Source organism: Podarcis cretensis (assembly GCF_951804945.1).
Source record: "Podarcis cretensis genome assembly, chromosome: 8".
Lineage (NCBI taxonomy): Eukaryota > Metazoa > Chordata > Lepidosauria > Squamata > Lacertidae > Podarcis > Podarcis cretensis.
The window spans coordinates 6,382,289-6,407,007 of record NC_137177.1 but is presented as its reverse complement, the minus strand read 5'-3'; the positions used below and the strand labels follow the sequence as shown (position 1 = coordinate 6,407,007).

Genomic DNA, 24,719 nt, shown 5'->3' with positions numbered 1-24,719 from the left:
CCAATCAGACTGCTGCATTTTGGATCCTATTCAACTCAGTACATAACATGAGGTATCAGCAAACTTTTTCAGCAGGGGCCGGTCTACTGTCCCTCAGACCTTGTGGGGGGCTGGACTCTATTTTTTTTGGGGGGGGGGGTGAACGAATTCCTGTGCCCCACAAATAACCCAGAGCTGCATTTTAAATAAAAGCACACATTCTGCTCATGTAAAAACACCAGGCAGGCCCCACAAATAACCCAGAGGTGCATTTTAAATAAAAGGGCACATTCTGCTCATGTAAAAACATGCTGGTTCCCGGACTGTTCGCGGGCCGGATTGAGAAGGCGATTGGGCCGCATCCGGCCCCTGGATCTTAGTTTGCCTAGCCATGGCTTAGATGTCCATTAGTTGTTCTCACCCCTAAGCCCACAATTTGGGCCCTGGACTTCCAAATTAAATCTAAAATGGGCACGGTGATTTAAGAAAGGCTGAGACTGGGGCGCCAGAACACCTAGTTCAGGGGAATCTTCAGCCCTCCAGCTGTTTTGGACTACAAATCCCATCAGCGCCAAAAGCAAAATCATGACGAAGGCAAGATCAGGCAGATCCACATCATTTAAAGTACATGACTTCCCCTCAAGGAACCCAGGGAGCTGTAGTCGTCCCCCCCCCACAAGCTACCAATGCCCTCGGAAAACTACAGTTCCCAATATTCTCGGGGGGGGGGGAGCAAATGTGCTTTAAGTGTGCCTTGGGCGTCCTTTCAAGGTACAGTGGTACCTCGGGTTACAGACGCTTCAGGTTACAGACTCCGCTATCCCAGAAATAGTACCTCGGGTTAAGAACTTTGCTTCATGATGAGAACAAAAATCGCGTGGCGGCGGCACGGCAGGCCCCATTAGCTAAAGTGGTATCTCAGGTTAAGAACAGTTTCAGGTTAAGAACGGACTTCCAGAACGAATTAAGTTCTTAACCTGAGGTACCACTGTAACTGCTCTTCGCCGTCATATTACCACCTGGCAAACAAATCGGAACGAATGCTCCATAAAGACTTATGTAGTCTAATCACCGCATAACCTTTTTGCAAGGAGGACGGATGCTCAATGAACGGTTGCCTGGAGGAGGTCTTTAATCCTCAGTCTCTCCATCTGCAACATGGGCTGGTAATGACATGGGCCGACTGGCTCTAATGGATTGCTGTAAACGGATTACAGCGGGTGCGTGGATTTCAAAAGTGCTTCGGAGAACACTAAAAGCCATTGCAAAAATAAAATAAAATGCTATTAATGGCGTTATTTGTTCCCACTTTATTCACCTATCCAATGCTTTTGCAAATCTTGTGCAGAAATGAACCCGCTCTTTTAGGCCTTCAGGCAGGCCTCCGCCGGGCTCCTTGCACTCGCTTCCCACCTAATCCTTTCTTCAATCGCAGCAGGAAAAATAAACTAAGAGGTGAAAAGGCTGGGAGGGCAATTGAAAGTCTGCCCCCGCAACCCTTTCCCGGTCCATTTGGGAAGAGAATGCAGCAGATTCTAAGCATTTTCTTTTCCACTCTCAGGGGCTTCACAACCCAAGCAGAGGTCTTTGCTGGAAGAACGGCTGCTCTCCTCCAGAACTTTCTCTGCGCTAATGAGCTTCCTTCTTAGCTATGGGGATGGAGGGAGGGGACGAGAAACACTGGGACTCGATGATAGCTGGGGCACGGAAATATAAGGTTCTGCGTCCTCGTCATTCCATGCATTTCTGACCAATTGCCATGTGGATTGCAGCTGGCTCTGGGGAAGACAGCTGTATGGTACAGGGAATCCTTTGCTGATAACGCGGCTATCTCTGGGGCAGAAGGAAGTTCTTTGAATCAAGGGGTGGGGGGAAAACACCAAGCACAATTCAAAGTGTTGGTGCTGACCTTTAAAGCCCTAAACGGCCTCAGTCCAGTATACCTGAAGGAGCATCTCCACCCCTATCGTTCTGCCCGGACACTGAGGTCCAGCGCCGAGCGCTTTCTGGTGGTTCCCTCACTGAGAAAAGCCAAGTTACAGGGAACCAGGCAGAGGGCCTTCTTGGTGGTGGCACCCGCCCTGTGGAGCGCCCTCCTACCAGATGTCAAAGAGAACAACTACCAGACTTTTAGAAGACATCTGAAGGCAGCCCTGTTTAGGGAAGCCTTTAATGTTTGATGCATTACTGTATTTTAATATTCTGTTCGAAGCCGCCCAGAGTTCCTGGGGAAGCCCAGCCAGATGGGCAGGGTATAAATATTATTATTAATATTATTATTAGGAAAGGCAGAGTTCCAACCTTGCTGGACTCCCATCCTCCTCAGTCAGCAGGACCAATGGTTAGAGATGATGGGAGCAGCAGTCCTAAAACATTGATTTATAACCAAAATGGGCAGCCTGTGGTCCTCCGAGCATTCCAGCAATCCAACTCCCACCAGTCCCAGCCAGCATATCTGGTGGTCAGAGAAAGTGAGAGGTAAAGGTAAAGGTAAAGGTAAAGGTAAAGGTAAAGGTAAAGGTAAAGGACCCCTGACAGCTACAGTCACAAACAACTCTGGGGTTGCGGCGCTCATCTCGCTTTACTGGCCGAGGGAGCCGGCGTACAGCTTCCGGGTCATGTGGCCAGCATGACTAAGCCGCTTCTGGCGAACCAGAGCAGCACACGGAAACGCCATTTACCTTCCCCCCGGAGCGGTGCCTATTTATCTGCTTGCATTTTGACGTGCTTTTGAACTGCTAGGTTGGTCTTCCTCCTCACAGACAACTCATAGCTGTCAACTGTCCCTTATTTGGCGGGAAAGTCCCTTACCCCAGCGCTGTGTCCCGCTGCTGCCCCTTATTGATGATGTCCCTTAAATTTCCCAGGTTTCAAAGGAAGCAGCTCCTCTCCCTCCCTCCCTGCCGGCCAGGGAGGAGGGAGGCTCCAACTGTGTTGCTTGGCTGCGTTGCTCACCCAATAAGGAGTCTAAGAACGACTGGGGGGTGGAGCTTGCATGCCTTGTGCCAATCAAATCGGCTGTGTTGCCTGGGGACTCGCCTTTGCACAGCGCTTCCCAGCGGAGAGGTGATGGTGGTTTTCCTTGCTGCATCCCCTTTGCCGGGTTGCTGCGCTGTGGGAACCACCGCTTGAGACTTCGTTTGGCTGCGGGCTGGGCTTTCTGCCTTTGGTTCGGAGGGGCTCAGAAGTTGAACATACTTGTGCTGGGAAAATCCCTTATTTTCGAGGCTGCTGGCCCCTTATTTTCAAATCTGTAAGTTGACAGCTATGGCAGAGACACAACAGGCAACCTCTTCTGCGGGCAGGTTATTCTGCTGCATCTCTGACGAAATCCTACCTGTTTCAGAGTTGAGCCCACTCTGCAGTAAAGGCTAGCAGAACGAATGCCAGGCCAGAAGGGGGAAGCATGCAGAGACACAACAAGCAGACTCCTTTGTGAGCAGAGCCCCTCGGTCACCTGGGAACTTTGTAATTTTTGAAATTAATTCATTTCTTGTGCCGTGTTAGTGTGCTCCAGCCCCCAGTTAGGAAACTACTGTATTAACCCCCTTCAAGAGAGAGTAATTAAACAAGGTCTGGGAGAAGACTAAAATAGCAAGAAACTGACAGCTTGTAAAATTATTCGGGAAGATCCCGGGAGAATTGTCTACCCCCTGAGAACTGGCACCCAATCGCTGAAGAAGGTAATAGGCAATATTTACGTTTCATTTAGCTAATGAGCTGGCGCATGTCATTACCACTTAAATTAAGCCTAGATGTGAATCAATATGCGGGCGGCATTCAGTCACATCGTGGCAACCGGCAGAACTCGTGTCGGACATTCGAGTTCCAAAGTACATTCGCAAACTGGAACACTCACTTCCGGGTTTGCGGCGTTCGGGAGCCAAAACATTTGACTTGCAAGGCATTCGACTTCCGAGGTACGACTGTACAGTGGTATCTTGGGTTGCAGACGCTTCAGGTTACAGATTCCGCTAACCCAGAAATAGTACCTCAGGTTAAGAACTTTGCTTCAGGATGAGAACAGAAATCGTGTGGTGGCAGTGTGGCGCCATTAGCTAAAGTGGTACCTCAGGTTAAGAACAGTTTCAGGTTAAGAACAGACCTCCAGAACGAATTAAGTTCTTAACCCGAGGTACCCAGTAGTGATGTATGGAAGTGAGAGCTGGACCATAAAGAAAGCTGATCTGCGAAGAATTGACGCTTTTGAATTATGGTGCTGGAGGAGACTCTTGAGAGTCCCATGGACTGCAAGAAGATCCAACCTCTCCATTCTGAAGGAAATCAGCCCTGAGTGCTCAGTGGAAGGACAGATCCTGAAGCTGAGGCTCCAATACTTTGGCCACCTCATGAGAAGAGAAGACTCCCTGGGAAAGATGGAGGGCACAAGGAGAAGGGGACGACAGAGGACAAGATGGTTGGACAGTGTTCTCGAAGCTACCAGCATGAGTTTGACCAAACTGTGGGAGGCAGTGGAAGACAGGAGTGCCTGGCATGCTCTGGTCCAGGGGGTCACGAAGAGTCGGACACGACTAAACGACTAAACAACCACTGTACATGTAACAGCAGCAACAAAGGCCACCCTCAATATCTCTCTCTCTCTCTCTCTCTCTCTCTCTCTCTCTCTCTCTCTCTCTCCCCCCTCTCTCTGCCTCTCCAACCCCACTCTTGCTGTTTCCATCCCACCTAACTGGGCTCCCAAGCCAAGCCATGTCCCACCACCGGCTCTGCTTGAATTCCTCCCCAGAGATCGCATTTCACAGCTGTCCTATTTCTGCCCAAGGAATGTGCAGCATCAGCCGGGGGCTATGCTGTTTGCAAAGAGATCAGTCTCTCCGCTGCCCCTCTAACCCAGCCAGTCCCACTAACCCACAACCACACAGGCAAGCAGTTGACGCATTCCCAAAAACCAGCCCTGACCTGGGGAGGAAGGGGGCTGCCAAGGAGAAGGAAATAAAAGTGGGCCGAGTCCCATTTCGAATCCGCGCTATTCATATCCTGGGCATATTTAACACACATCTCCCCCACATAGGAATCATGGGAACTGTAGTTTCCCCCTCCACGGAGCTGCCATTTGCAGCAGCCTTCACGAACTACAGTTCCCAGGGTTCTTTGGAGGAAGTCGTGTGCCTTTAAACTGGCCTTGAATAGGCTTTAAACGTATATGTAATTGTGGCTCTGCACAGAATCACGTTGCAATTGCTTTTTATATTAGTTGTTTGTTCCTGGCACTCTAAAGAACTTTTCTTTGGCCAGGAGAACTTGGGACGATTAACGGCAGGCCAGACCATCTCGCTCAAGAGACCGGTTTGGCCAAGGCGTGAGAATTACCATATTTTTTGCTCTATAAGACTCTCTTTTCCCCTCCTAAAAAGTAGGGGGAAATGTGTGTGCTTCTTATGGAGCGAATGCAGGCTGCACAGCTATCCCAGAAGCCAGAACAGCAAGAGGGGTTGCTGCTTTCACTGCGCAGCGATCCCTCTTGCTCTTCTGGCTTCTGAGATTCAGAATATTTTTTTTCTTGTTTTCCTCCTCCAAAAACTAGGTCCGTCTTGTGGTCTGGTGCGTCTTAGAGAGCAAAAAACACGGTATGTTCTTGACTCGCATCCGGCGGCCCCATGGAAAAGGCGATCTGCGCCAGGTGGGCACACAGCGATTGCCAGAACCTCGCTTTCCCAAGACAGATGCAAACAGAATCTCAAGGACATCAGAAAGCTCTCTGCCCCTGAACGCAGAATCCGAACACAGATCCTGGGTTCAGAAACACCACCACCCTCCACCTTTTCATTTCTTTTGCAAGAAAGAGGGTTTTGACACACCTCTCTGCACTGGACTCTTGGCAACGATTCAGAGACAAAGGAAGCTTACCCAAGCTGCGGTTTAGGAAAAGCGTAGCTGAGGAACCTAGAAGAGCAGGAATTAGCAGCATGGCCAACCGAGCAGGAAAAGACAATTTGGCACAGAGGGAAATCTATGAAACAGAGATGGGGGAACCCATTCCAACCCTCCAGAGCAGGCATCCCCAAATTCGGCCCTCCAGATAGTTTTGGGACTACAACTCCAATCATCCCTCGCTAACAGGACCAGTGGTCAGGGATGATGGGAATTGTAGTCCCAAAACAGCTGGAGGGCCGAGCCTGGGGGTGCCTGCTGTAGAGATAGATGGGACTACAACATCCATCAGCCTCAGCTCGCATGGCCGTCGGTGGGGATGATGGGATCTGAAGTCCAACGACATCTGGAGGTACACAGGCTCCGCACCCCATATCCAGTCAAAATGGGGTTGATTCTGCACTGTGGGTCAGTTTATCACCCATTTGCATGAAGGGGAAACCCCATCCATATAACCTTCATGACATCACAGAGAAGGATGAGTGTGCAAACGCGTCGCGTCGGCACAGCTGGCTGGTACCCCCTAAGCTCCAGTTCGCAGCCCCTTGAATTCTCAACCCTGGAGTCGCAGTTGAATGTGTGAACATTTCGCCCGGAACATGTGTGAAGCAGCGTGGAGAGAACGGTTTGGCACGAAAGTCAGACGTCCCCAATCTGGTGCCCTCTAGATGCTGCCAGGTCGGGAATGAGGGCTGGCATAAGTTGTCTTCTCCAGTTCTTCCCCTCCTCTGGTTCTTTGCCCCCGCTTAAGCCTGGGCTCTCTCTCCCCATCTGCTGACGCACAGGCATGCCAGGAGCCAAAAGAACAAGAGATTGTGTATGGTGCGAAAGCCTTCAAACTTTGTCAAAAGGCTTTTCTGAAGGAGATTTGGAAGAGGGCTGGCAAGGACCAAAGCCCCAGGTTCACATACATGAAGAAAATCCACTCCCCCCTCCGGATTATTGAGCTTTAAGGGGGTTGAGGGGAAACTAACACCCCCGCCTCCTCGATCTCTCCCTGTACAACTTTGCTTGCTAAGGGCACACAGATGGTTTAAAATAGGAAACTGCTCTCCAGGAGGAATAGCCAGCTATTCGCGGTTCTAAAAAAGCAATTAGGTAGGCAATGGCTTTTTTTGTTGCAGCGCCCCCCACCCTAGGGGAAGCGCCCTGTTTCCAGGACAAAAAGCAGCAGAAGGCTTGGAAGAGGGGAAAAGGCCTCCTCTGAAAGTGACCTTGAGGAACAGCAGAAAGGCAATCTCGAGAAAGAAAGAACATTTGCGGAGGAGGGGCAATTTCCCAGCAGGAATTTTGTGCTGGAAAGAGAGGGACTTTCCTCCCCATTTCCCTTTCGCCCTACCATCCTGGGTCAACCCCACCCCACGTCACCCTCCTCCTCCGACCACCAGTCCCACAGGCTTAGGCAGGGCGGGGGATGAGTATTTTTGGAGGCTGCACCTGTTCAAAGTATTTGTGCAAACACTGGGTAAGCACATAGCTTGGAGGCAGGGAAACTTGCTGACACACAGGCCTCGAGGACGCTTCGGGAATGCCTTTTAGGCAAAAGACACACACACACACACACAGGCTGCCCCGGAGGACCCAGTGGGAAAGAAGCTTTGTCCACAAACTTTTGCTGCTTGTTGTCGTTTAGTCGTGTCCGACTCTTTGTGACCCCCTGGACCAGAGCACGCCAGGCACTCCTGTCTTCCACTGCCTCCCGCAGTTTGGTCAAACTCATCCTGGTAGCTTCGAGAACACTGTCCAACCATCTCGTCCTCTGTCGTCCCCTTCTCCTTGTGCCCTCCATCTTTCCCAACATCAGGGTCTTTCCCAGGGAATCTTCTCTTCTCATGAGGTGGCCAAAGTATTGGAGCCTCAGCTTCAGGATCTGTCCTTCCAGTGAGCACTCAGGGCTAATTTCCTTCAGAATGGAGAGGTTTGATCATCTGCAGTCCATGGGACTCTCAAGAGTCTCCTCCAGCACCATAATTCAAAAGCATCCATTCTATTCTGCGATCAGCCTTCTGTATGGTCCAGCTCTCACTTCCATACATCTTAGCACCCACATAGGGGTACGGGGTGCCGGGGTTATTGTGCTGTTCAGAGCTGCACAGAGGAGATGATTTTGGACGGTGCAACTCGTCACACCAGGGTGAGAAAAACTGTGCTGCCTAAAAAAAAACCCTCTTCCACTCAGCTAGCCTGGTACATTCCAGATGTTTTGGAATACAACTCCCATCAGCACCAGGATGGCTGGAGTTGTAGTCCTAGCAGAGGGGTCAGCAAACTTTTTCAGGCGTGGGCCGGTGCACTGTCCCTCAGACTTTGTGGGGGGCCAGACTATATTTTTTTTGGGGGGGGGGGAAATGAACAAATTCCTATGCCCCACAAATAACCCAGAGATGCATTTTAAATAAAAGGACACATTCTACTCATGTAAAAACACGCTGATTTCCGGACTGTCCGCAGGCTGGATTTAGAAGGCGATGGGCCGGAACCAGCCCCCGGGCCTTAGTTTGCCTACCCGTGCCTAGCATCTGGAGACGACACAGGCTGCTTTAGATGAACCATTTTCAGAGAGGTTATCAACCCATGGAACCAAAACCAAAGAAAATCTTGTGGCTACTGGATCAGGACAGCATCTTCAGTTTCTCAGATTTTCAAACCTTTACAGTGGTACCTCGGGTTAAGTACTTAATTCGTTCTGGGGGTCCATTCTTAACCTGAAACTGTTCTTAACCTGAAGCACCACTTTAGCTAATGGGGCCTCCTGCTGCTGCTGCGCCGCCGGAGCCCGATTTCTGTTCTTATCCTGAAGCAAAGTTCTTAACCTGAAGCACTATTTCTGGATTAGCAGAGTCTGTAACCTGAAACGTATGTGTCAGGGGTTCAGGAGCAGAGGCACAGGGAAGAGAGGAGATGGAGAGCGAAGGGGAAGAATCCGAGGGGAGCGTAGGAGAAGAGGACAGTGGACCGAGGGATTCCATGAGCCTCTCCAGCGAATCGGAAGATTCACAGAAGGGGGCGCCAGTGGCCAGGGGTAGGGGGTTCCCAAGGGGAACGCCCCAGGAGCAAGGGGGCAGCAGGGACTCCCAGAGCAGTAGCTGGAAATCAGGACCAGCTTCCCCACCAGAGCAGAGTGGGGGGGAAGAGTCCCAAGGATCGGGGCCAGTGCATTCCCCACCAGGGAGAGAAGATAAGGCAGGGCTGACCACGCCTCCATCAGAAAGTCGGACAACGGAGGAGAGGTCAGATCCGGCCAGTGTCCCGGAAGAGGGAAGCAGTGACCGAAGTAGTTAGGAGAAAGGTCACTGGGCTGGCGCGAGAGGCAAGTTCAAATGTACAGGAGCGCGGGACAGCAGAGAATGAGGATTGGGAACCGGGTCCTAAAGCCCGCCGGAGGGAGGGGGAGGAGCTAAGCGACTCAGCGTCGGAAGAGTCCAGAAAGGGCAATGCCCCAGCGGGCAGGAGGACCCAGAGGAGGAGAGAGCAGCGTAAAAGGTGGAGCAGGGCTAGGATCTTAAACTGGTGTCATAGGGGAGGAGACTCAGACGGGACTTCGCCGATCTAGGCTTTAAGACGTAGAGCTGCACGCTGTGGCTTTGAAATGGAAACTGAACTTCAGTAAAGACTTTTGTACATTACTACAGCCTAGCGTTGGTCCTCTGTGAGCTGGGACCTAGAGGCAGCTCTGACAGTATGTAACCCGAGGTACCACTGTATTGGCAAATCCAGTCCAGCATCTCGTTCTCACAGTGGCACAACAGTGTTTTCCCTACTTGATATTCCCAGCAAGAGTAACAGATTTATTATGGTATATATGGGGGATTTTGGGTGTGTGTGTGTGTGAGTAAAACACTGAAAGGGAGCAGTAGGCTAACTTCAAACAAAGAAAAGAAAAATAGCCTCTGCATTTTGTCTCACATCTCAGGTTTAATAATAAGAAGAATAAGAATAATTTATTTATACCCTGCCCACCTGGCTGGGTTTCCACTCTGGGTGGCTTCCAACAAAGTATTAAAATACAGTGGTCTGTTAAACATTAAAAGCTTCCCTAAACAGGGCTGCCTTCAGATGTCTTCTAAAAGTCTGGTAGTAGTTCTTCTCTTTTGACATCTGATGGGAGGGCATTCTACAGGTCAGGTGCCACCACCGAGAAGGCCCTCTGCCTGGTTCCCTGTAACATGGCTTCGCGCAGTGAGGGAACCACCAGAAGGTCCTCGGTGCTGGACCTCAGTGTTCTACAAATGCTAAAAACTTCCTTTTTTTTAACAGAAGCTGGAAATTTGGGAATTATGCTTATATCAACTACGGGGAGGCTGCTGCTTCCCCTTGCACCTCTTCGGACGCCCACCATAGCATATGGCTAAGAGTGATAAGAGCTGCAGTTGAAAACATCTGGTCTAGGTTGGCAAAGAACCATTTAAATGAACTGACAGGTGCCAACTCTGCCACTCTTCTGGCGCCAGGTGAATATGCAAACAAGCACTCGCCAACTGGATTTTGACGTTTATTCATTCTTTTGCTGGTGAGGTGGTTATTTTGGCTCAGCGTGCGATTTTTTTTGTGGCAGATCACATTTGGCACGTATCTTTTGTCCGTCTGAAGGGGATTTTTTGTTATCAGCCACGCCATTTTGTACGTTATCGTCCCTGTAAATTGCTTCAGGAAGCTTGGCTGTATGAAGCGATTGAACTGGTTAGGTGTTACAGTGGATATTATAAGGTTATAGTTCTACTCAAGCGTAGGCCTGTTGAAATTAATGGACTCCAGTTAGCTATTGTTATGTTATGGGTTGACATAGCAGACGACACAGCGATTTCTCCAAAACAGCTCTTTATTTTGTAAGCTAGAATAGAACTGACTAGCAAACAGCTCAGCCGGCCTGCTTTTATAGGCAGCCGGCTGTCAACATTGTAGCAACAACAACCCAGAGTTTCCCGCCTAAAATAACTGACGTGGACCTGAGTGAAAACTATCTACAGACCTGAGTGAAAACTATCTACAGTATCCCCCTGCTGGCCCAGGGTGAAACTTCACTACATAACAGCTATAGCCTTTGATTTCAAACGGTCGAGCTACAATTATGGCAAATGTGAGCTACGATGCATAGTATTTTATTATGCATTACGGCTATCGTACTACCGAATGTAGGTTGTTTCTTTTCCAGAAACCTCTTTTGAGTAAAAGGGGGGGGGGGGGAGTGTTGTGAACTCTCTGAAGGGAACTCTCTGTTCAGGGAAGTTTTTAATGTGTGACATTTTGATGTATTTTTAATCTTTGTTGGAAGCCGCCCAGAGTGGCTGGGGAAATCCAGCCAGATGGGCAGGGTACAAATAATAATAAATTATTATTATTATTATTATTATTATTATTATTATTATTATTATCTGAAGTAGGGGGGAGCAAGGTTCAAGCCTTTTCTGGATGTTATGGCCTCTGGCTCAAAGGCCAATGAAGCCATAGCTTAGCAGACCTCAGTTCCTAGACCTCACTTATGGAAGAAGTATTGTATTTCTGTTTAAGCCATAGTTATTATTTCTAATGACAATGACAAACCTAGACAGCATCTTAAAAAGCAGAGACATCACCTTGCCAACAAAGGTCCGTATAGTTAAAGCTATGGTTTTCCCAGTAGTGATGTATGGAAGTGAGAGCTGGACCATAAAGAAGGCTGACTGCCGAAGAATTGATGCTTTTGAATTGTGGTGCTGGAGGAGACTCTTGAGAGTCCCATGGACTGCAAGAAGATCAGACCTATCGATTCTGAAGGAAATCAGCCCTGAGTGCTCACTGGAAGGACAGATCGGGAAGCTGAGGCTCCAATAGTTTGGCCGCCTCATGAGAAGAGAAGACTCCCTGGAAAAGACCCTGATGCTGGGAAAGATGGAGGGCACAAGGAGAAGGGGACGACAGAGGACGAGATGGTGGGACAGTGTTCTCAAAGCTACCAGCATGAGTTTGACCAAACTGCAGGAGGCAGTGGAAGACAGGAGTGCCTGCCGTGCTCTGGTCCAGGGGGTCACGAAGAGTCGGACACGACTAAACAACTAAACAACAATTATTTCTAACATTGCATCTCTGCCTATGAATTAACACGTGCAATTCTGTGTATTCTCTTTAGCTGGGCATTTCTTTAGGGGGTAATGTACAAGCCGGCACTGTTGTCTGTTTCATGATAGTGGAGATAAAATGATGGGAAACACTTTGCCTTTTTGTTTAGGAGGGCTGAGGAGATAGAGCTACTTTCAAGAAGGCGGCTACTCAAAATATGATGTCAGCATTTGGTGTGTGGTTTTTTACCTCACTATTATTTCCGTTTTACACATGAGCCATAAAGCTATCTGAAACGGGGCTTTAAAAAATAATAATAAAAGCACCGTACCTTTAACAAGGCATGAGACAAGTGAAAAAGGATAGAGCTGTCCTGCTGGGAGAAACCTCGCCTGTTGAATTTTCACCTGCCATCGTGCGGCTTCTGAAAGGCTCAGGGTGGCATGTGCCCGATTTAAAAAATAAGGCATCCTCAGAAAATGAGTCATTCACGTAATTGAGTGGGGGGTGAGGCAAAGAGAGAGAGAGAGAGAGAGAGCCAGCAAAAATTGATGCACTACGTGAAATTGGATTTTCCCAGTGAAAACATATTGATGGTTGTGTCTTGGGAGAATGGAAATATCTTCTTTCCCTGGGAAAAAAGCAAGAGTCTCACATCCTGCACCCGTGGCAAAATACTACTAAAATACTAAAACACCCTGTGTTTTGATTTTGGGGTGGGCCCCGAAGGATTATTCAGGAAAAATCCTGGATGTTGTTTTCTTCTTAAGGATGATGGTGGGAAGATTAAATAAATCTGGAGATCCCCATCAAATATTGCCAGTGGCTAATTTCACATGCAAACCTATAATGAAGACACAGGCTCCCATGTTTTGGGAGGAGCCCGAGTAAGACGATTTCAGTAGCTCCACCTCATCCCTCATCCCTGCTGCCACTGACCATTTGCTGGCCCCCTCTGGTCCCAATCCAGACAGCCACAGAATTTGCAAGGCAAGTGGAGGGATTCAAACCGCCTACCTTCTGATCGGCAAGCTCTAGGTTCTGTGGTTTAACCCACAGCGCCACCCGCGCCCTATTATTATTATTATTATTATTATTATTATTATTATTATTATCTCATAGTGGCTGGGGCAATCCAATCAGACAGGTGGCATATAAATATTACAATTAATTAATTAATATTGGTGCACATGTTACCACAGATACTTGGGCCTGTCCCACATACTCACTGGCGGAAAGTATTCATAGCATTTAGATGAGCTCAGCTGCATTTATATGATGTGGGTGGGATTTATTCATATATTTTAAACAAGTTTCTGTTGTTATGAATTTATTTGTTTGGTTTTTCACATCAAAATTTTACAGTCAAATATCCAACGTACAACATAGAAACAAGATTCCAAAGAATCTTCCGGACTTCCCCTCCTCCCCTTTGTGGGTCCTATTGTTAAATCATTTCCTCCTGCATCTTTGATAATAGTCCAAAATTCACCATTAAGTGTCATTCCAATCCTACTAACAGTTTTAACTGTTTACAATGGTTTTTAAGAAGAATTATAAATTTTCCCCCGTTCCTTATTTATTTTAAATAAGTTTCTAGTCCCTTTCAATCTGGAATGTCAGCTTGAAATTGCAGAAGTGAGTTGGGAGCCAAAACTCAGAGCTGATGACCTCTCCCTCTGCTATGTCTCATGGCAACCCACATGTGGTTGAAGTAATAATAATAATAATAATAATAATAATAATAATATACCTCGCCCATCAGGCTGGGTTTCCGCAGCCACTCTGGGCAGTTTCCAATAAAAGATTAAAAATACATTAAAACATCATTCATTAAAAACTTCCCTAAACAAGGCTGCCTTCATATAGTTGTTTATTTCCTTGACATTTGATGGGAGGGCATTCCACAGGGCGGGCGCCACCACCAAGAAGGCCCTCTGCCTGGTTCCCTGTAACCTCGCAGGGAGGGAACCACCAGAAGGCCCTCGTAGCTGGACCTCAGTGTCCGGGCAGAACGATAGGGGTGGAGATGCTCCTTCAGGTATACTGACTGGGCCTTTGAGGCCATTTAGGGCTTTAAAGGTCAACACCAACACTTTGAATTGTGCTCAGAAATGTACTGAGAACCAATGGCTGGCCCATGTGGACTTAGAAACAGAGGACACTGCCCTACCCCAAACCAGGTCACTGGTCCATCTACTGTCTACACCAGGGATGGAGAACGTGTGGCTCTTTGGACGCTGCTGGACTCCAACTCCCATCATCCCTCTCCACAGGCCATGTTGGCTGGGGCTGATGGGACCTGGAGTCCAAGGATGTTTGGAGAACCAGAGGCTCGCCATCTCTTGTCTACACCAATTTCACCTTCTCCAGCCCAGGGTGCACCCAAACCTACACCTGGGAATTCACTCCTTCTTCTTCTTCGCCCTATATTTGTATGGTGGCAATGGTGCCACCTGTTGTCTTTTTTCTTGGCAGGGATACTGGAGTGGCTTGCCGGTTCCTTCTCCAGGTGGATCACGTTTGGTCAAAACTCTCCACTATGACCTGTCCATCTTGGGTGGCCCTGCACAGCATAGCTCATAGCTTCTCTGAGTTATTCAAGCCCCTTCACCATGGCAAGGCAGTGATCCATGAAGGGGCAGAGACATCACCTTGTCAACAAAGGTCCGTATAGTTAAAGCTATGGTTTTCCCAGTAGTGATGTATGGAAGTGAGAGCTGGACCATAAAGAAGGCTGATCGCCGAAGAATTGATGCTTTTGAATTATGGTGCTGGAGGAGACTCTTGAGAGTCCCATGGACTGCAGGAAGATCAAACCTCTCCATTCTGAAGGAAATCAGCTCTGAGTGCTCACTGGAAGGACAGATCCTGAAGCTGAGGCTCCAGTACTTTGGCCACCTCATGAGAAGAGAAGACTCCCTGGAAAAGACCCTGATGTTGGGAAAGATGGAGGGCACAAGGAGAAGGGGATGACAGAGGACGAGATGGTTGGACAGTGTTCTCAAACCAGCATGAGTTTGCCCAAACTGCGGGAGGCAGTGGAAGACAGGAGTGCCTGGCGTGCTCTGCTCCATAGGGTCACGAAGAGTCGGACACGACTAAACAACTAAACAACAACAACAACAAATGGTGCCACCAACGATCAGGGCATGACCCAACACTGGCTCCCAACACAATGATCCTTGAAGACCAACTGTGCCATAGCCAACTCACTTCTACACAAAGTAGACTCTTTGAAAGTAATTGACCTAAGCAGGGCATGGTGGGACTGATGCATGTCCTTTAATTTTAGTGGGTCTACTCTGAGGAGGACTCACATTGGTGACAACCCTCACTAGCTGCAGCTCTCCAGGCAGGTGAGACTCTGATCCCTACCTGGAGATGACACCAATCAAACCCACGACCTTCATTGAGGTCCAACACTGAGCTACAGTTCTTCCATATCTATCCTAGCCCTCCCCCCTCACCCCTCTCCCCACCTTACCAATAGTCTCAGTCCTCCAGAGCCATCATTTATTCATTATAAATGCATTTTAAATGGCACCAGTTACCCTTTGGAACTCCCTGTGACTACAGACATCAGGGAGTCCCCTTTGCTGTGTTCCTTTTGATGTTTGCGGAAAACATTTTTGTTTAGGCAAGCCTGTCCAGAAACATGGGACACAGGCATGTGTTCTGATCTGGGTTCTTTCTTTTAAAATCTTGTCAATGATTTGAATTATTTTTGAAGGCTTTTAACCGATAATTTCATTGTTTTATTCTTCTCGTAAACCGCTCTGAAGTTGTGGCTGTTGTTGTTGTTTTACAATACCTCCGAGGACAAAAACCTCACAAGGTGATTTATAGAATAAAAGTACGATGCATAAACAACCACAATGGGTTAATAAAAGAAAACTTGTAATAAAACAGCCACAGAATCATTGAATCTTGGAATTGGAAGAGATCCTGAGGATCATCTAGTCCAATTCCCTGCAATGCAGGAATTTGCAGATGGAACAAGATGGGTGGGCTATAAATAAAAAATTATTATTATTATTATTATTAGCTGTCCCATATGGGGCTCGAACCTGCAACCTTGGCGTTATCAGCACCACGCTCTAACCAACCTAGATCTTCTAATGAAGGGTGGTATATGAATCTAATTAAAAAAGTAAAAATAAAGTAAAAAAAATAAAGTTTGCCATCTGTTTTCAAAGGCAGCCCCACGGACCAGGCATTACAGCAGTCCAGCCTGGATGTTCCAAGTGTGTGGATAACGGAAGCAAGGACAGACCTCTCTAGGAAGGCTGGTAGACCTGCTGTGGCCATCAGTTTGCAAAAAATAATAATAAAAAAAAAATCAATGGTTTCAGGTTGAGAAGGAAGAAGGGAGTTCCATGCCAAAAAAAAAAGGAGGCAACATGACAAAGAGAAAGGACTTTTTCCAGCCCTTTTTTTGGAATTTGCATTATTAAATCTTGCAAGTGCTGACTTTGGATTTCCCGGGAGGAGAATCTGCAGTTTCTGGATGAAGAATCTGAACTGCCACCGTAGTAGGATAACAAATTGAGGATGAGTCAACAATGCGAAACCCGCCAAGGACGGTGACTGTTTTCAGGCTGCATTAAGAAAAAGCTTCTCCCCAGTTTTGGGAACTAAACAGCCCTGGTCTAATCCAGCACTGTAAAAATACATAGAGTATGGCTTTTATAGTCCTTGTGGCATGCACAGAATTTTCTCTTAAAAAGAAAAAGCATGCATATTATTATAGACTGTCTAGGGCCACAGTTGTACCATACATTTAAATCACAATGATACTACTTTAGAACTGTCATGGCGTCCCACAAGAGAATTCTGGGAACTATGGTCTGAGCATTGTTAGGTAAAGGTAAAGGTACCCCTGCCCGTACGGGCCAGTCTGGGGTTGTGCGCCCATCTCACTTAAGAGGCCAGGGGCCAGCGCTGTCCGGAGACACTTCCGGGTCACGTGGCCAGCGTGACATCGCTGCTCTGGCGAGCCAGAGCCGCACACGGAAACGCCGTTTACCTTCCCGCTGGTAAGCGGTCCCTATTTATCTACTTGCACCCGGAGGTGCTTTCGAACTGCTAGGTTGGCAGGCGCTGGGACCGATCAGCGGGAGCGCACCCCGCCGCAGGGATTCGAACCGCCGACCTTTCGATCGGCAAGTCCTAGGCGCTGAGGCTTTAACCCACAGCGCCACCTGCATTGTTAGAGGGCCTCTCTATTCCCCCCCACACAGAACTACAGTTCCCAGAGTCCTCTGTGAAGAGGGATTGATTGTTAAAGCACTCAGAGAACTGTGAGCTCTTTGAGGGGAAGAAGGGGGCTTTCCTAACAACTCTCAGCGCCCTCAACAAACAACAGTTCCCAGGATTCTCTGGGGGAAGCCATGACTGCTTAAAGTGGTGTCCTAACGCATAATGGCCGCAAATGACAACATTCTGGAGGTCCCAGGTCGCAAGGTGGTTAGATTGGTTGTAACTAGGGCCAGGGCCTTTTCAGTGCTGGCCCCGACGTGGTGGAACGCTCCGTCACAAGAGACCAGGGCCCTGAGGGACTTGACATCTTTCCGCAGGGCCTGCGAGACAGAGCTGTTCTGCCTGGCCTTTGGTTTGGACTCAGTCTGACCCTTATGGTTTTGATCTATGGGCTACTTTTAAAACGAGGCTGCATTTTAAATGGCATTTTAACCTGTGTTTTAAATTGGTTTTTTTCCCCCTATTATGATTTTACTGTAATTTTACTGGTGTTAGCCTACCTGAGCCCAGCTCTGGCTGGGGAGGGTATAAATATTATTATTATTATTATTATTATTATTATTATTATTATTATTATTATTAAATGTGAATTTGGGCTAAGTGCAGTTCTGTGCTTCGTGGTTCTAGAGAGAGGTGAGGAAGTCCCAGCCTTGTAACAGGGACAGGCAATCAGACACACAAGGGTTTAATCCAGCCCCCGGCACAGCTCTCAAGTCTCCATCTAATTCCCACAGTATACATCTTTTTTTCCAATCAAGTAAAGGAATCTTTGGCTCCCTTCTTCCTGGTGCAAACGACAGAGGTTTGGACCATTCTCTCTCTGCCCACCATACGCCACGCATCCACACCATCGATCTAAAGCCCTGTGATACCACTTGAAGCAATCACAGCTTTTGCCAAATAATTCTGGGATCTGTAGTTTGTTAAGGGTGCTGAGAGTTGTTAGGAGACCCTACACACACACACACACACACACACACACACACTATTCTCCTTACAGGGCTACAGTTCCCAGAGCATAGTTGTCAACATTTCCCTTTATTTAAGGGGAATTCCCTTATTCTGAATAGGATTCCTCGCAAGAAAAGGGAAAAATTGACAGCTCTGTCCCAGAGTGGTTTAACAACTAATCCCTCTTCCCAGGGAAATCTGGGAGTTGTAGTTCTGCAAGGGGAATAAAGGGGTCCGCCATCAATTCTCAGCTCCCTTCACAAACTACAGATCCCAGAATTCTTAGGGGGAAACCATGACTGTTTAAAGTGGCAACCTAACACTTTAACTGTGTTGGGAAAATGTAGTCATGGTTGCACCCAGGGGACAGGGCCTTGTGATGTGCGGTTCTGGGATGCCCTCCTAGGGGACATAGCTGTCAACTTACAGATTTGAAAATAAGGGACCAGCAGCCTCGAAAATAAGGGATCCGCAGCCAAAATAAGGGATTTTAGTCAACCAGCAGTCAAACAAAGCCTCAAGCGGTGGTTCCCACAGCGCAGCAACCCGGCAAAGGGGATGCAGCAAGGAAAACCACCGTCACCTCTCCGCTGGGAAGCGCTGAGCAAAGGCGAGTCCCCAGGCAACGCGGCCGATTTGATCGGCACAAGGCATGCAAGCTCCACCCCCCAGTCGTTCTCAGACTCCTTATTGGGTGAGCAACACAGCCAAGCAACACAGTTGGAGCCTCCCTCCTCCCTGGCCGGCAGGGAGGGAGGGAGAAGAGCTGCTTCCTTTGAAACCCGGGAAATTTAAGGGACATCATCAATAAGGGACAGCAGCGGGACACAGCGCTGGGATAAGGGAACTTTCCCGCCAAATAAGGGACGGTTGACAGCTATGCTAGGGGAAAGCCAGCAGATTCTTTGTTTGATCGGCTGTGGAGATCTTTTGATTCTGCAAAGACTTCTTCGAATAATTCTTACTGACTCTCACATCGCTTATACTGTTCTAAATTAGTTTCTGCTGCTGTGCTCCTGGAAGATCATTTTAGGAATCTGCCAGGTCTTCTGCTGGTGGTACGGAGGGAGAATGAAATATTTTTGTCTCAGTTCATGTGGGAACTGGACTGGAGGCAAAGGATGGAGAGACTCAAAGATTTTGGGCAGACCCACACCATACATTTAAAAAAAAACAACACCCAATGCACGTTTAAAGCACATGACTTCCCCCAAAGAATTCTGGGAACTGTAATAATAATAATAATAATAATAATAATAATAATAATAATAATAATTTATTTATACCCCGCCCTTCCCGGTTCAAAAACCGGGCTCAGGGCATCCAACAACAAATTTAAAACACTTGATTGTAAAAGCAGCATAAAATACAGTATAAAAACATGAAGAACAATAAAATTCAAAGTTCAGAAATCAATTTAGGGGGAATCCATCTAATAAGCATTAGATAATCCCCAGGGCTAGCTGGCTGAATTAGTCCTACTTGGGCCAGCGAGGAGGCCAGGGAAGAATTAGCTGTGGGGTCTCAGAGAGGGAAATCTTCATAAAAGGAGAGGGGTAGGGAAGAGAAGGGAAATAGAAGATCAGGCTGAATTCAAATTAAAGGCCAGGCGGAATAGCTCTGTCTTACAGGTCCAGCGGAAGGAGGTTAAATCTTGCAGGGCCCTGGTCTTCTGGGACAGAGCATTCCACCAGGTCAGAGCCATCACTGAGAAGGCCCTGGCCCTGGTGGAGGATAGTCTGACTTCCTTAGGGCCCGGGACCTCTAAACTATGGTTATTCATGGACCTTAAGGTCCTCTGTGGGGCAGGCCAGGAGAGGCGGTCCTGTAAATATGAGGGCCCTAAGCCAATTCCTTCCAGTAGCACCTTAAAGGTAAAGGTAAAGGTACCCCTGCCCATATGGGCCAGTCTTGACAGACTCTGGGGTTGTGCGCCCATCTCACTTAAGAGGCCAGGGGCCAGCGCTGTCCGGAGACACTTCCGGGTCACGTGGCCAGCGTGACATCGCTGCTCTGGCGAGCCAGAGTCGCACACGGAAACGCCGTTTACCTTCCCGCTGGTAAGCGGTCCCTATTTATCTACTTGCACCCGGAGGTGCTTTCGAACTGCTAGGTTGGCAGGCGCTGGGACCGAGCAGCGGGAGCGCACCCCGCCGCAGGGATTCGAACTGCCGACCTTTCGATCGGCAAGTCCTAGGCGCTGAGGCTTTAACCCACAGCGCCACCTGCGTCCCTTAGTAGCACCTTAGAGGCCAACTAAGTTTGTTACTGGTATGAGCTTTCGTGTGCACGCACACTCAGATAACTAGTTTGTTAAGGGTACAAACTGTAGTTTGTTAATGGTTGGCCGCTAGATTAGATGGGCCTTTGGCCTGATTCAGAGACAAGGCACTTCTTAGCATCTTATATTAAATATGTCTTTGACCTCCTCCTTCCATGCTCCCTAGACAAATACCCAGATCCATGCCTGCCTCCTTAAGAACATAATAACAGCCTTACTGGATCAGGCCAATGGCCCATCCAGGCTAGTATACAGTGGCCGACCAGATGCCTGTGCAAGCAGGATCTGACCACAAGACTCTGTGGTTTCCAGCTGCTGAGATTCAGAAGCATTGCCTGTTGCAGCGATGGAGGCAGAACATTGCTATCCTGGCTAGGTGCCACCAATAGCCGCCTTCCTCCACGAACTTGTCCAATCCTCTTTTAAGGTTCATCCAAGTTGGCACCCATCACTCTCTCAAGTGGGAGTGAGTTCCATAGTTTATGCTGTCCTTCAGCCTGTGTTAGAAATTAGCCAGTCGCCAGGAGTGTTTGGCACCTGGCTTTCGACCACTTGTGACCAAGTGAAGATGCCTGGATGCCAGGAACATTGGATCTTGACTGTTTTCACACACTAATACCCAATCCTGTAGAATTCTATCAGTTTTTAATTTATCTGCACCCTCGGAATGAATTTCTGGAACCAAAATGCATTTTTTTCTGTGCAGACTGAGCAGTCACCATTCAGAAAAAGAGGTCGGAATTGGCCGATATATATGTGGAAGGTCGTTGGATCGAGTGACTTTTCTTCTTGTAAGTTCTCAAAACTCTTGAACCTAGCTCAAGGTAGTCCTCTGAACTAGCCAAATGTTATCTGAGTCAGTCCATCATTTGAAAAATGAGACTTTTGAGACATCTTGCCCCCAAGATGGCAAATGGGCGTTCCATTTTGGCAACCACAACCTTGGTTTTGAGAATCCGTGTGGCGCCAAGCTTAGATCTCTGAGCTTCTGACGTTGCCTTCAAGCTCAGGTTTCTACTGCTACCTGTTGTGACCATCCAAGCAACATCCATTCGCACCCCACAAATGAATCGCAGGAAATATCCACGCTAAAACACATGGTTTTTTCCAAAGAATCCTTGGAACAGGGGTTGACCCCTCAGAGAACTACAGCTGGGAGCACTCTTAAACTACAATTCCCATGATTCATTGGGGGTGAAAGAGAGGGAAGCAGTGTGGTTCCAACGTACGGGACTCAACTACCAGGCCTGATCAAAGAGAAAGGAGGTCTCCTAGGTGGTACATGATACCAGTCAAGCTTGCAAAAATTTACCATTTGCCCGAAAATAAATGTTGGAAATGTAATGAGACTGAAGGTACATTCTTTCACCTTTGGTGGACACGCCCAAGGATTAAGACATTCTGGGAGATGATTTACAATGAAATGAAAAAGGTATTTAAATATACCTTTCTGAAGAAACCAGAGGCCTTTCTCCTGGGCATGGTCAGCCAATTGGTGCCAAAGAAGGACAGAACTTTCTTTATGTATGCAACAACAGCAGCAAGAATACTCATCACGAAGTATTGGAAGACACAAGATTTACCCACCCGGGAAGAATGGCAGATGAAGTTGATGGACTATATGGAATTGGCGGAAATGACTGGCAGAATCCGAGACCAGAGAGAAGAGTCGGTGGAAGAAGATTGGAAAAAAATTAAAGATTATTTACAGAAATATTGTAAAATTAATGAGCTATAGAAAAATGGTGGAATGAAGTTATATGGCTTTGGCAGAAATGTTATAAGGAACTAGGTACAGATAGATTGTTAATGTATTAAAGGGAAAAAACAAGGTTAGAATATGTTAAGATTAATTACAGGACAGAAAATAGATGAAGATGGAAAGGAATTGCTGAAACAGTTAATTGAAGTGGAATACAAAAAGGGAGGCGTGAGGAAGTCAATGAAACAAGTGAATGAAAGTTAAGATTGAAAATATTGGAAGTGTTTTTAATTGTTTTTGTTTTGTTTTGTTAATTCAATGTTTCATGTAGTGTTTTTTTTTCTGTTTCTGTATTTTATTCTATTGATTTGTTTAATTCTTTTTCTTTCTTTTTGTAATCTTTAAACTCTAATAAATATTATTTTTTAAAAAAAAGAGAGAAAGGAGGTCTCCTGCGCCTCCGATGTGCTCAGTCTATGACCAAAGATCATCTTGCAGCCCAGGCCCAGTTTAACCCTTTGAGGGAGCAACCCTCCCAAGCAAAGCACCTCTTCCCTGACCCCCACAGAAGTCCAACCACTCCTGCCCTAAACCTGAGATGCCACCCTGTGATGAATGGCACCCAGCTGTCAGCCCGGGATAAATAAAGGTTAGTAACTGGAGAGGCCAGGAAAGGATTGGCGTTAACCCCATGCCAACCAGAGCGTATGGACACAGGAGCCCATTGGCAGCCACAGTTTCCTGCTAAAACAGAGAGTTCCCTCTTTTGCACAACCTTGCATTCTCCCTCCTAAGCCATCGCTTTCTATGCATGTCGTGGAGACCTCTCAGGGCCACACTACGATATTAAGAAAATACAGAGAGTTCGGCTGTCAGATCAGGCCAGTAGCACATCTAATCCAGAATCCTGTCCGCACAAGGACTGACCAGATGCCTTTGGGAAGCCCAGCTGAGCCCAAGAGCCCAAGAGCAGAGCCAGTAGCCATCAATAGGCTTGTCCTCCATGCGTGGTGGCTCTGCCCCAAGGAAACCACAGCGATCAGAACCTCTTGGGCCTAAATTATTTAGGGACAGGGAACGGACAGCCTGAGCTTGAGCAAAACAGATCCACAGCTCAACAGGTAGATCCTTCAGATCCAAAGGGAGAACGACTCAGGACGGAGGGAGAGGGGAGAAAGGAAAAGGAAGATTGGGCACGATCTGCGGCCTTCCTGCCCCGCAGCCGAACACCCCATCGGTTAGATGTTGGGCCAGATGGACCTCTGAGCAACAGGGCTGTCTTGGGACAGAGGAGGGGGAATTGAGGAACTGGGTCAGATCCAACCCGACTGTGGGCACCACCTGTTCAGAGGAGGATTGGTGGCTGACGTCCCACGGACAACAGGGCTGCCTCTAAATTTAGCCCCCGCTGAGGGAGAGAGGGGGCAGGGAGGGAGGGAGATCAAGGCCCCTAAACTGCTACGTGAGGTCCTCCCCAGAGAGGCTGAGGGTCCCGGAGAGAGGATCCCCTCACCCAACTTGCTCAATATTGCTCGCCGATATTAATTTATCTCTGCCGTTTAGAACGCCTGCCTGCCAATCACACCTGCGCCCTGCCAAGCTCCAAATTCACGTTCGACAAAAGGCCCCTGTTTTTATTTTATTTTTAAAGGAAGGAAACCAACCCTCCGAAGACTTTTCTGAAGCGTGCAGGATTCCCCAGTTCCCCCTCCCAAAAAAATAAGTATTATTCCCTCTTTTTTAAAGGTTAGTTGCCTGAACACACAAGCAACAGAGCAGGAAGGTGTCCCCAAACTGGTGCCCTCCAGATGTTGCGTGGTCCCAAAACACCTGGCGGGCACCAGGTTGGGAAAGGCTGGCACGGAAGATCAGACCTGAGGAAGGTCACGGAAGATATTGGAAAGAGCCAGAGCTCCGTAGGCACATTGAGGGGTCACCCCAGATGCAACCGAGCCCCCCACCTCTCCCCAGCCAGGGGTCTCTCCCCCAGGCTCGCTCTGCCCTTCAAACTCCATCCCCATCTTGTACTCCAAACTTTGCACCCCCTCCATACAGGGCCCTCCTTGCCTCCACCCCACAACTCGTCCTTCAGCCCTCCACCCCAACCTGCCCCTGCCCCACAGCTCAATCCTAACGCCTCCCCCCAGGAAAGCAAGTCTCCTTGAATTCCGTGGGGCTCGCTGCCAGGGAAGTGGGGTTACAGGGCGCGCCCCCCAACTTAACTAGCATTGCGCTGCCTTTTCCCTGCACCCCTAATTTCACGCACCCCACTTCCCCTGCTCCCCTCCTCTCCCCCTTTTCCTTTTTCCCTGTGTTTTTTTCCCCTCCTCCCTCCCCAAAATTTTCCTTCTCCTCCTTCTCCTCCATCACCCCCCCCCTCCAAAAATTAAAGACTCACGGTCCGGAGAAACTGGACGTCGTCCTCTCCTTCGCCGCCTCCTTCGGCCATGGCTGGGCTGGGCTGGGCTGGGCTGGGCTGGGCTGGGGGGCTGGGCTTGGGGGGCAGCTGGAAGGAGTGGGGCGCCCGCCCTGCTCGGCTGGCTCGTTCGCAGCTGCCGGGAGCCGCGGAGACACTAGCGGAGCGTCCCGGCTCCAGCAGCGCCAGCCAGCCAGCCG

General features: G+C 48.4%; 1 protein-coding gene across 1 annotated transcript in view; it reads right to left on the bottom strand.

The window, feature by feature from the left end:
* RYR1 (ryanodine receptor 1) overlaps nucleotides 1-24,719 on the bottom strand; it is a 220,706-nt gene extending 195,987 nt beyond the window's left edge. Inside the window, exon 1 of the mRNA XM_079989357.1 lies at nucleotides 24,502-24,719. Coding sequence (XP_079845483.1) covers nucleotides 24,502-24,552 — 51 coding nt within the window. The 5' untranslated portion in view covers nucleotides 24,553-24,719. The remainder of the gene's footprint in view (nucleotides 1-24,501) is intronic.